General features: G+C 37.9%; 1 protein-coding gene across 3 annotated transcripts in view; it reads right to left on the reverse strand.

Moving 5' to 3' along the window:
* The window catches only part of LOC109429026 (probable serine/threonine-protein kinase kinX), a 60240-nt gene extending 54677 nt beyond the window's left edge, over positions 1 to 5563 (reverse strand). The window contains exon 1 of one of the 3 annotated variants that reach the window (XM_029870701.2): positions 4772 to 5563. In XM_029870701.2, coding sequence (XP_029726561.2) covers positions 4772 to 4816 — 45 coding nt within the window. In that variant the 5' untranslated portion in view covers positions 4817 to 5563. The remainder of the gene's footprint in view (positions 1 to 4771) is intronic. The other 2 variants (XM_019704854.3, XM_062854112.1) reach the window with 2 other exon arrangements.
* Between the last annotated feature and the right edge of the window lie 7637 nt (positions 5564 to 13200).

The following is a 13200-nucleotide window of genomic DNA, read 5'->3' on the forward strand; positions in this document are numbered from 1 at the left end:
CAAAAAATTACTGTACGGACAATTGTTTGATACACTGTAGATGACTTTGTCAAGTCTACCAGCTTAGTAGAAATGCCTCAAAGCAAATTTCAATTTGCTTATCAAACAGGCAAATCTACTATAACAGCGCTACAGTCGCTAGTCAGCAAAATTGGGAAATCGTTTCAAGCCAAGGAAATATCCGTGGTTGCTTTTCTCGACATTGAAGGAGCATTCGATAACGCATCCTACAGCTCAATGCGTTCTGCAATGTAAGCAAGGGGCTTGGATAGATGCATTATTGAATGGATAATATCGATGCTTGGAGAACGAGAGATCTCTTCCGTTCTAGGAGGTGCGCAACTATCAGTAAGATCTGTGAAGGGCTGTCCTTAAGGAAGAGTACTATCGCCCTTATTGTGTCCTTTGGTAGTGGACGAACTCCTTTAAAAAACTCATCAATCAAGGCTTTGAGGTTATTGGATACGCAGATGATGTAGCTATTCTGATACGTGGAAAATATGACGACACGATATCTAGCCGGCTACAATCTACGTTGAATGCTACCATCAAATGGTGCCGAGAGGAGGGATTAAACGTAAACCCTTCAAAAACTGTAATTGTACCTTTTACTAGAAGGTTAAAAAGAAATCTTACTGAACCTTCTTTAGATGGAGTTCAAATTCAGTTCTCAGAAGAAGTTAAACATCTTGAGGTAACTTTGGACAAAAGACTGAATTGAAATTTTCATTTAAACAATGTTTTAACCAAGGGTACCAATGCCCTTTGGATCTGCAGCAAAGCCTTAGGAAAAACCTGAGGTCTTAGACCCAACATGATTCACTGGATCTATGCTGCAATAGTCCGGCCCAAGATTACTTCACTTGTGTGGTGGCCCAAAACAAATGAGGTAACCTGTCAAAAGAAGCTAAGTAAGCTACAAAGACTTGCTTGTATATCTATGACAAGAGCAATGAAAAGCACTCCATCAGTTGCTTTGGATGCCCTTCTTAATTTACTGCCATTGCATCAATTTTTTAAACTACAAGCGGCAAAAAGTGCCCTGCAGTTTATACATTACAATAAAGTTCTAGACGGGGATCTTGCTGGACATTTGAGGATCATCAAAGACTTCAAATTAAACATGGACATAAAAACAGTAGAAGATTGGATGATAACGAAGACCAACTTTGATGTCCCCTTCAAAGTGGTGAAACCATGTCGCTATGTTTGGGATGCTGGTGGGCCAAGTTTACGTCCAGGGCCCTGTAGCATAATCGGGCTAATAATATTAGCTACAAGTTACAAGTTACAAGTACTAATATTACAAGTGCTAATAATTTGTGTTGCATAAAGGCTCAATTTTCCACTAATATTATTAGCACTTGTATTATTAGTGACCATGAAAATACAAGTTGTTTTGGTTCATTTACCTGTCAAAATTCATCCGACAGTTCACTATTAATTTGAAATGGCAGTTGATATTAGTTTATATTCTGCATTTTCCGCGTAACATCCGGAAATAACTTCATTTATTCCGAAGTTTTGCATTCTTTACACGATAGATCAATGTGCTGCTTGGATAATTTTCGGCTGTGCTGTTTGGATAATTTTCGGCCGCTCTGACGAAACATTTTTTTACAAAGTATGACACTGCAAGTACCTAGATTTTTAGTAAAATGTCCCAAAGATTTAATAGTACTGGTTGAAAAACAATGTATAAAGATTTAGCAACATGTATTATGCTTCTTGTTAAAATCCGAAGTGATCTGGAATGCAAAAATGGAGCTTTTACCTACGTTTATATGTCGCAACTCGATTCGAGTTAGTGTATGTATATTGTAGCTCTTGATTAGCTTAATGATGTGCAATACAAGCAATTAATTCAAATTTATTTCGCATCTGCAACTTTACCTGTGCTTATGCAGTGACCATGATATATAACTTTACCAAGAACCTCCAATCAAAGATGGGTATTGTAGAAACTTTGGAGAACTTGAGAGACTCAGCAGAAATTATATTTTGGATACAAAGTGTACATCAACGCAATTTTCTCTTCTTCTCTTATTCTTCTATGTGGCTCTACGCCCCCATTGGGACTTGGCCTGCCTCGCTTCAACTTAGTGTTCTTAGAGCACTTCCACGGTTATTAATTGAAGGTCTTTCTTTGCCTGCCATTGCATGAATTTGTATATTGTGAGGCAAGGACAATGATACACTATTCCCAGGGAGTTGAGAAAATCTTCCCGACCGGAACGGGAATCAACCCGCCGTCTCCGGATTGGGGATCCATAGCCTTAACCACTATAGGCTAACTGGAGACCCCAATTTTCTCTTCAATGATTCAATCGAATACATGCTGCCAAATTTAATCGTCGAAAACTGGAATTAAGGTTGACATGTTAGAAATAATATCTTTTGAGTTCATCAAAATGATAAATCGATATATTCAAAACTAAATATGACTTCTGCAATATTTTAAATCTAACTTGTAAATTATTTTACAAGACCTTTGAGACTTGTAAGCAAAAGTACAAGTCATAGCTAATATTTTATGCTTGTAGTTTGTTTATGCAACATACACTTGTAAATTCTACTAATAATATTAGTCCAACCGACTTGTAGTATTGGACTTGTAACTTGTACTTGTAGTATTTTTATGCAACAGAAAATTATAAGTTACAAGCTACAAGACTAATATTATTAGTAAAATTTTCATTATGCTACAGGCCCCAGGTTATATTGTATTTTATACTGATGGGTCCAAGATGGAAGAAAATACTGGAGCTGGTGTTTTTGGCACCGGTATCAGTAAGGCTATACCAATGGGATGCAGTCACACTGTATTTCAAGCGGAAGTTCAAGCCATTCTAGAGTGTGCCAACATTTATCTGAAAAGAAATTATAGATTTGCCAAGATCTGTATTTTTTCGGACAGTCAGGATGCTCTAAATGCGCTAAAAGCTTTCACGTGTCAATCAAAGTTAGTATGGGAATGCATTATTTCTCTGAGGCAACTGGTCCTACTGACCGAGGTAACTTTATACTGGGTGCCCGGTCATTGTGGAATTCTGGGAAATGAAAACGCCGACAATTTAGCTAGACAGGGTGCGGCATCAAGCTTTGTAGGCCTTGAACCTTTCTGTGGAGTTCCTGAGTGTGCTCTTCTGATGAAACTAAAAAATTGGGAAATGTCCACGGTAGAATCTAATTGGAATGCCACGGATACATCCAAGAAAGCAAAAATGTTCATAAAACCCAGTGCAGAAAACGCCAGGTCCATGCTGAATCTAAACAAAAGAGATCTCAGAGTAATTACTAGTCTGATGACTGGCCACAGCCCGAGTAAATATCATCTAAGTAAGATTGGAAAAATCCAATCCTCCGAGTGTCGTTTCTGTCAAACGGAAAACGGAAACGGAAGTACGGTCGAGCGTTACGGCGAAATTTCACTAGAAAATAATTCCGAAATTTTTGCAGGAAATCCTTTTAGGATTATTACAGTAATTTTTCCTGAGATTACTCCGGGTATTTCTTACGTAGTTTCTCCACAAATTTATTCTTGGATTCCTCTTTCCTCTAGGATTTCCATCCTCTTTAGGGAGATCCATCTGAGATTGTTTTTAGGATTCTTGCAGAAGTTCCCTCTGGGACCCTTTCTGAGTTTTCTAAAAGGTTCCTCCAGGAACTCGTTATAGGATTCTTTCAGTGACTCCTTCTAAGATTTCTCATGGAGTTCCGAGAATACTCCAGGAATTTCATTCGAGATTCTTGTAATAGTTTCTTTTGGAATTTCTTGAAAAGTTTTCTCTACTCCAAGAAGGTATTCCTGAAAAAATAAGCCTAAGAATTCCAGCAATTTCACCGAGATTTCTTTCGGGATTCTCTGGGGGTTGCTTCAGCAATTCTTTCCAAGATTCTTTCAGAAACTCCTTCCAAAATTACGTCTGGGACTTCTTTAAAAATTCTTTCCGAGATCCTTCCAGGAATCAATAATTTCTTTCAGTATTCCTCCAAAAACATTTCCGGAATTCTTCTAGGAGCATCTTCCAGAACTCTTTCAGTATCTAATTCTGCAATTTCTACAAGAATTCAGAATTTTCAAAAAATCTACTAAAAGTAATCTTTAGATAAAATCTTGTTCTTAGAAGTTTAGTAGCGTTTTAGATAAGTTTATTTTTGCTAGTAACCTCCACCAGCATCAATGCTGACCAAAGTAGATGAAAAACTTTTCGCTTATAAATTTTGATTTGGCAGCCCTGTTAACGGCGTAGTTGTTTTCAGAAAATACGAACGAAATGCGGATGAAGACTATGAAGATACTTAGTATCGGATTTTTTGATACACACAGCACGACACATAATATATGACATCATCGTCTATCCTAACATCCGGAAAGGTCATTCGCCATTCATTCATTACGGGTTTCGCCCCAAATCATCTTTATTCACAGTCAGTCAGTCAGTCAGTGGCTCGAAGGTCACCGCATCACCATCCGGAGTTTATTTGCTCACAACACCAACGCTTCCAATACACTAATATCATTGGGGTACGATAGTATACTAGATATTTCGGTGTGTATTTTGTTTGGATCGAACCGCTCGCCGCCAGCGCAAGCAAGAGGGGTTGGAAAGCATAGCAGAGAGCATCGTTTCCCATTGCCTTATTGGGTAAACGGGCCATCAAAGATAACTGTATAGCTGACTAGCATAGCCTACATCGTCGGTCGTTCATTTGGTCTGTCTATCGCCCATCCCCTCCCTGCCCAGGTTCCTCCCGCGATTGCACTTACCTCCTTGCTGCCGGACATTCCACTGATATACACTTTGATAACCATTTTGAACGAGAACTTCGTGTCGCCTTTCGGTGCTCGGAATCGAAACGAAACTGCTTCTGCTTTTCTGCTCCGCTTGCCTCGGATTTTTTTTCTTCTGTGCGCTTCTCGCTTTACTGACTGCTCTTTACTCTTCTTGATTCAAACGTTGTCGTCGTCGCCGCTCGACAATTTCGGTAGCAGATAAAAAAATATTTTTCTTTCCACACCCCAACAACTGTGTTGTCGATTTGCCACTGGCACGGCACCGCACAAGTCACACAACCAACACTTTGAGCTTTCCACTGATTGCTTCCTTCTCTCTTCCTTTAGCTTTTACCACCTCATCCAACCAACCCTCTTCCCTTGAATGCACACTGATTTTCCCTCAAGGTGCTACGATTCACGCAAATTCCGCAGGCAACTATCACTGCTGATGGGACACACCCGCGAAAAGTTCCAGCCTCTTACTGGCTATTCCACCGAATGAAACTGCTGCTGCTGCTGCACGTATGACACACAAAGGAACTAGACAAAATTCCTTTTGCGGTATCCGAGAATTTTTCGCTTTTAATTCCAATAAAGGTGCTGCTTCCGGGGCAACTGGCTACTGTTGCTGATGCACTAGACCTTTCCGCACTAAACTTCTCTGGCTTTGCTGGCTGACTGAATGGACTAAACGTTCGTAGAATCGAATTTCTTTCTGCTGCTGCACACTCGTTTGATTCGCACTGCTGCTGCTGATGGATGATGGCTAATGTTTTCTTTTTCCACTGCGCGAACGTTTTTCTCGCGATTTGACATGTGTGGGTGACACTCTCGCGAATAAGATCTAAAACCATAGATAGAATCAAAGATAGAGAACATCAAATTAAATAAAGTTTAAATTCTGGAGCAACATTTGAAAAGGGCCCCAGAGGTCTTGTGTCTTTTCGAAAACGCTCCGTTGGGCATAACAGCAGCCCGCCCACGCAAATGAACACCGTTATCCGAAAGATCGATGTTCGCTCTTGGGGTAAGACACTGTGCTGGAGAGTACATTTTCCTTCACAGAGTTCTCGCGTTACATTTGAAAAGGGCCTATCCCTAAAATGTAAACAAATCGATTTTGATACCTTTCCATCAATGAGGTACAGATACAGGTGGCGCAGATAAACATTGCAAACCACTGGTTGTCTCTTTTGTTCTCCCGCTGATCAAATGCAACTCAATTAGTGACGTCACTAATTGAGTTGCATTTGATCAGCGGGAGAACAAAAGAGACAATCAGTGGTTTGCAATGTTTATCTGCGCCACCTGTATCTGTACCTCATTGCCTTTCCATAGCATCCCCCAACAGTAACATATTGTGCAAACATCACCCGCCTAACCGTTAATCTTATCAGAATAAACCCCACCTTCAAAACGGCCGATCATTGCTTTTTTTCCCAATCATTCATAAGCCCGTGCTCCAAATGGGCCAGTAACGGTAAAATTTTGTTTTCATTTGTTGGTCCTCTCGTTTAAAGGGCCGACAACCGAAAATTTTCGGAGCGGCTCTCGGCCCGAGCGCCGAGAGCGAGAATTCTCTCTCTCAAAAACGGCCAAGCCTTGATACGATGTCAACAACGGACTCACTCGGGGGACCAACCCACGCTAAGAAAATTTTAGAAAGACTCACAATAAGGCGTACACCGGGTGAAAATTTTCAAATTAGCTTAACATGTTTATCTATAATTTTTCATACTTTTTTGATAACTTTTAATGCAAAATTGATTATTGAAGCATAGATACATCTATTCTTGTGTCATTAAAACGAAAAGCATGTTGAAAAATCCGAAAACTGTGAAATACGAATAGGAAATGTGATGGAAATTGTTTGCATCGATTTTTCTCAATGTTTACGTTCTGGGGATAGGCCCTTTTCAAATGTAACGCGAGAGTTGCTCAGCACGAGGCTCAGCATTCCTTCGGATTGCTCCCGTTTTAGCTTTGGTGTTGCCTGATTCATCGCAAAATCAAAACAATATTGCCCGATATCTCGCCTTTCTTGCAGTTTTAGGAGTGTTTCTCAACCAATTTCGTCGATCATAAGTGAAAAGAGTTAGGGAAGATTCAAATATTACGTCCATCGTTTTTCGGGATTTCTAGACCCCCCCTCCCCCCTCTGTCACACAATTTTCCTATACCCAATACATGTGCTGTCACACTTTTCTAGACCCCCCCCCTCCCCCAAATGTTGGACGTAATTTTTGAACGTTCCCTTACTCAGAATTTATCAGAGTTACTCTTGTTTGCAGAGTGTCTTGCCCCTAGTGTTCGCTCTATCTGATAACGGTCTTTGTTTGTGTGAATAAGCTGATGGGGGCTCAGGAGCGACGTGAGAAGTCATTGTTTACCATTGCTTGTAAATTATTAAAGTAACTATTAGTTATACATTAACAACAACATATAGAAGAGATTTACTGTTTGGAGATTAAGACAAACTGTAAATCTCTATGCGTGATGTCTACACACTAAGATTCAGATGTTCCAGCTCAGTATTTTTTCATTGAGTTCAGTATTTTTTATATCTTTTTACTGAGTTTTCAACAGCAGATTTATTTCGGTATACTCTGTAATCGTATTTACCGTTCACCAGTAACGATATTTACCGTGCATCAGTAACTTTTGACAGTTTATTAGCTGAGCTCGCTAACTCCACAGAGAACAGACATCCAAGTCCAGTTCCGAAACTGTGTAAGGAATTTAACGACCATTTGAAATCGGCAACACAAGTGGCAATACCGTGGCGCTGCAATCGGTTAATTTCCCATACTAATTTATTTCACCACTTGAAATGTTTAATTCACCACTGACTGTGGCAATATGGTGTTTGGTGAAGTACTAGATTGAAAGTAGTGAGCTGGATTTTTGTATGGTGAGATGATCAATTCTCCGTTTCTGCAAAGAAATGCTGCAAACAGCGTGGGTTATATGATTTCTTGCCTAATTTGATGCTGTTTGAGCAAAACTTTGGGTAACTGTGTTGTTGTATTATTTATTTCTTGCAACTTCAACAACACAGTTACCCAAAGTTTTGCTCAAACAGCATCAAATTAGGCAAGAAATCATATAACCCACGCTGTTTGCAGCATTTCTTTGCAGAAACGGAGAATTGATCATCTCACCATACAAAAATCCAGCTCACTACTTTCTGTAGTGATATAGGTTGACTAAAGAAAATGTTTCGATTTAAATTCAAATAGTTTACACAATCTAATTTTTCTGAGTGTACCTACGACTTTTAACCGTTCCACCTGAAGTACACGATGACGAGGCGTGATCGGAGAGCTCTTTCACGCTGCGATGACGGACAACTGGGATACGAAGAAAAGGGAGGCAAGAATGAATGACAAGCGAATGGATGAATGAGAAGGCGTGAACGGACCTGCACACCACGGCGGCAGAATGAAGTCAGTTTGTGAACGACGTTTGCGACGAACGGACGGAGTAGTAGTGATGGTGGCCAATAGGGTCCTAAAATGAAAAATATTTCCCCGGTTTTGCTGCATAACACGAAAGAGCATGCTTTTCTGATCTCAATGGTAATTTTTCCGAACTTAAACAATAACAGAATAGTTAATAAACTTGAAAATAAAATAATGATGAGCAGGTCTTGTTTGACATTCGAGGTCAACCTTGACGTAACGAAAGTGAAACGGCGGGTTGCAAAAGACACCACATTGGCTCACTTTTGACAATGGGCCTTTTCATTTGACGTCTTAAATCAGCTGATTGTTCGGGCGTTTGACAGTTCTTCTATGAAGATGACACGTTCTTGTTAGCAGCTGTTGTTCAAGCTTTGTAAACAAATGCATGCACGGATCTGTCACATGAAAAGGCCTATAAATGTTCCTGTTTGACATACACGGTAAACAAAATTTACCCAAAATTTAGTGCTAAACAAGGAGTGTTGCAAAAATTATTAAAATTTTTGAAAATATATTTTATGGGCTTTACCTAATAGGAATACTTAAAAAATGAGTAAACATGTCGTTTTAATCAATGCCTGATCGAATTATGCAGAAATTGAGATAGGCCTTTAGGAGCCTATTGGTGAAAGTAATTTGTGTTTTGTAAATAAATATTCTTTAATAACGAAAGTGAGACTCGGTTTTAATTTTTTGGTGGCTTGAGGATGTGGGATTGCAGGATGTGTGACCGGAAGCAGGGTAAGTTTATTGCATTTTCTTGATTTGTGGATGTCGTCGAGAGCGATGATATTTTTTGAGGTGAAAGGCTAGATCCCCGTGGTTTTATACACGACCGATCTTGCATCGATTTTTCTTAACTGTTCCGAAAAGCATACGAACACTACATGGCGCAGTTGGTATGAGTTTGTTTAATTTACACACTATTTTTATTTCGCTGGAAACCAGCAAAATTTTGCTGGTTTTTGACATGCTGTAAAACCAGCAATCCATCCAGTAAAATATTTCTCGCTGGTTTTTCAGTAATGCATTTTGACAGCTTGTTATGCTGGTCGTTCAGCAATTTTGTCCGAGCTCGAATCCGGCCGGATTTTTTTGTTTTTTTTTTTCTTTCTTTTCAGCCAAAATAAAAATGTATAAAAATGTGAGTTTTAACTTGATTTTTAGTAATCATAGGTAAGTAAATTCGATGAGGGCTCATCAATTAAGTGATACAATTAAATTTAGTGTCAATCACGACAAAAAATTAAAAAAAAATCAGGTGATTTTCTGCACACCAAATTTTGATTTTTTCATCCAGCAAAACTAATTGCTGGAACGTGATCAGCAAACTGTAGCTTGCTGAAAATTCAGTAACAATAGCTGAAGAGTCAGCAAATTTTGAAATTGCTGAACATCAGCAAAAGAGTTGTCAAACACTTAGCATTTCCCCAGGGAATTTCCTTGACACATTTTACGCACTCCTGCCCGAGGCACTGCACAAGCCGGAGGACCAGAAAATCACCTGATTTTTTTTTAATTTTTTGTCGTGATTGACACTAAATTTAATTGTATCACTTAATTGATGAGCCCTCATCGAATTTACTTACCTATGATTACTAAAAATCAAGTTAAAACTCACATTTTTATACATTTTTATTTTGGCTGAAAAGAAAGAAAAAAAAAACAAAAAAATCCGGCCGGATTCGAGCTCGGACAAAATTGCTGAACGACCAGCATAACAAGCTGTCAAAATGCATTACTGAAAAACCAGCAAGAAATATTTTACTGGATGGATTGCTGGTTTTACAGCATGTCAAAAACCAGCAAAATTTTGCTGGTTTCCAGCGAAATAAAAATAGTGTGTGGTCCTCCGGCTTGTGCAGTGCCTCGGGCAGGAGTGCGTAAAATGTGTCAAGGAAATTCCCTGGGGAAATGCTAAGTGTTTGACAACTCTTTTGCTGATGTTCAGCAATTTCAAAATTTGCTGACTCTTCAGCTATTGTTACTGAATTTTCAGCAAGCTACAGTTTGCTGATCACGTTCCAGCAATTAGTTTTGCTGGATGAAAAAATCAAAATTTGGTGTGAAACAAGAAAATGCGGCAGTGCTTGTTTAATTATGCTGAGATTATAGAATGAAATTGATGTTGAATAGTTGGGTGACAACGGGGCACCGCGATGGCTCTGACGGTAAAATTGTTGTTGTTGTTGTTGGGTTTTTTCGTTTATGGCTTGAGGTACAGTGCCTCATATTCGCCAGTAGCTACGGTAAAATTGATGGATTGGCAATGCAGAATGTCCGTTGTTTAATGTGAGATTGTGAATTGTGAGTGGAGTGTCAAACGGGAGTGTGCGGAATAGTCCATTTTACGGGCGATTTCATGAATGATCGTTTGACAGGAGGTGGTGTGCTAATACGAGAAAAAAACAACGTTGCTGTCGTTTCGCCAGTTTGCTCATATTGGAATTTGGAAAATAAAAGAGATTTTATATGAAGTTCTGCGTGAATCGAAACGACATAGTGTACAGTTGAAGTGTTCTTAAGTAATTTGTTAGTTATCTGGATTATTACAGGGGCTTAGTTGCGTTATTGTGGCATGGTGCAAATGAATGTATGAAGCAATCATTAGAATGAAACAGGACTATACGTCAAGTTTGTTGTCGGTTTCTTCACATTTGAAAATTGATTTTGCTTTGAAGATTATTGCAATTGTGTGTCTTATCAAGACTTTCCATCAGGCGATGTTTCTCTTGGGTTCATTTCGATAAATATAGCTAAAAGGAAGCATGAGTAAGAATGAAATAGTGTGTTACATTATGTCGGATTTTAGTTTGAACTGTGCTACAGTTGCTCAAAGGACCGGCGTGAACTCGAACAATATTGGGTTTGTGGTCAAAAATTAATTTCAATTCTATTCATTATTATATGTATTATTATTTCGAGTTGCGAATTGTTTGCAATGGTCGGATTGGATTTACATATTAGAAAAAAGGTTTGTATTGTAATAGTGCATGATTTTATTTATAAGGATTTATTTTGGTTTTTAACAGTTATCTATTAGGAATGGAATGGTATTGTACTTCGAAATAAGTGTGGTGTGGATTTTACAGTTCGACTAATTGTTCCAAGCAGTGCGAACCATAAATTCTGTGTAGCGTCTCAGTAAGAGTTAGGTCTCACAGAAGTTCATCAATATAATAATTTAAGTTTTGAAGTGAGTGAAATTCTTAAAGATTCTGTGTAGCGTCTCCATATGAGTTAGGTCTCACAGAAGTTAAAAAAAAAATCTATCGTTGATTCTGTGTAGCGTCTCTTTAAGAGTTAGGTCTCACAGATGGTAGACACGGCAGAAAAACTAGAAAAGATGGTTGATACACATAATGTTTCTGTGTGCGTCTCTGGATGGGTCAAGTCTCAAAGGAAGAAAAACAGCAAAAAAAAACGTAAAGTGATTGTTTTTAGATCATTCTGTGTAGCGTCTCCTTAAGAGTTAGGTCTCACAGAATAACAATGCAGCAAAAAAAAAAGCAGTAGTAGTTATTGATATTCAAATTCTGTGTGCGTCTCGGTATTAGTTAGGTCTCACAGAATTTACAACAGTACAACAAAAGACAGAGTAGAACAAATGAGACTAGAAATGAGTATGTATAAAATCTCTGAATAAACAGGGTGGCAAAGAAGTAAAAAAAAGGATAAGAGATATGAATGGATATATTACAGATAACTCTGTATAGCATCTTATTGAGAGTAAGCAGAACTATAGTAAGTAAAATAGTTCATGTAGAATTCCTAATGATAAGATATAGCTCCTATATATAATGCTCAACACAGATGTTATGGGAATCAAATTAAATATATCAGAAAGCCTGGCATATCAAAATTCATGAACTCAAAACTATATAATTCTTGATTCAAGGTTTTGGTGATTAATGGAGTATGGATAACTCTACGCACTATCAAAATATGGAATTATTTTATGTGTAGTGTGTATGTTGAGAAAGGTAAATAAATTTGGACAATTTGACGCTTGACCGATTTTTTTATTTTAAAAACTAAACTCATGCAAGCAGTATGAGTAGTTTCTTGAGGGTAAACCACGATATATGTGAGATATGAAGGAGTTGATTGGTGATTACCTGATGTTTATGCTTGATGGATATCTTGGAGCCTGGCAAGATTCACCCATCTAAGCGATTTTAATTTGATATGATTGATTTGTCTTTATTTAAGAGACTTTCTGCCCTTGGCTGGTTCGTCTCTACGAGCGATTCTAGAATTAGATGTACTGAGTTTTTATGATAAAACATAAAAAGAATACTAATATCTAGAGGTTGGTAATATTTTGATTTTAAATTTTAACGGTAATCAAAAGGAGTCGAAAAAAAGTTGTATCAGAAGTATTTGAGAGTTGAACCAGAAATTGTGGATACGAAGAAGTTGCTTGACAATTTCTTAAACATTATGCAAGAGGGATACTTCGGGAGCCTGACACCACCTATTTGAGCATAAAAAAAGAGTTTTGGGTTCTTAATAATGAAATATGCAAACAAAAATTAATAACTAGATAATTTCTGATATTTAGATGTAAAGCAATGAATTCTAGAAATTTGTACACAATATAGCAATATCAAATTTAGTTTTTCAGCATTTTTATTAGAAAGAAAACATGGAAGTTGAGAAAGACATAAGTAAACGATGTTTTTTTTTATATTTTGTCACTTGACAAAACCTTACAAGTAGTATCAGAGGTTTCTTGAAGGAAGAAACGAGATACGAAGCAGTAATTTGACGATTTCTGATTTTTTTGCTTAATGGATACTCATGAAGCCTAAAAAGCTTCACCCAAGCGATTTAATAATCAGATGTATTACATTTTTAATGATGAAACATGTCAACAAAAACAAAAACTAATAACAAGAGTAATTATAATGTTTTGATTTTAAGTCTAAAGGACATTAATTGAGGAAAACTATT

The sequence above is a fragment of the Aedes albopictus genome, chromosome 2 (genome assembly GCF_035046485.1).
Source record: "Aedes albopictus strain Foshan chromosome 2, AalbF5, whole genome shotgun sequence".
Lineage (NCBI taxonomy): Eukaryota > Metazoa > Arthropoda > Insecta > Diptera > Culicidae > Aedes > Aedes albopictus.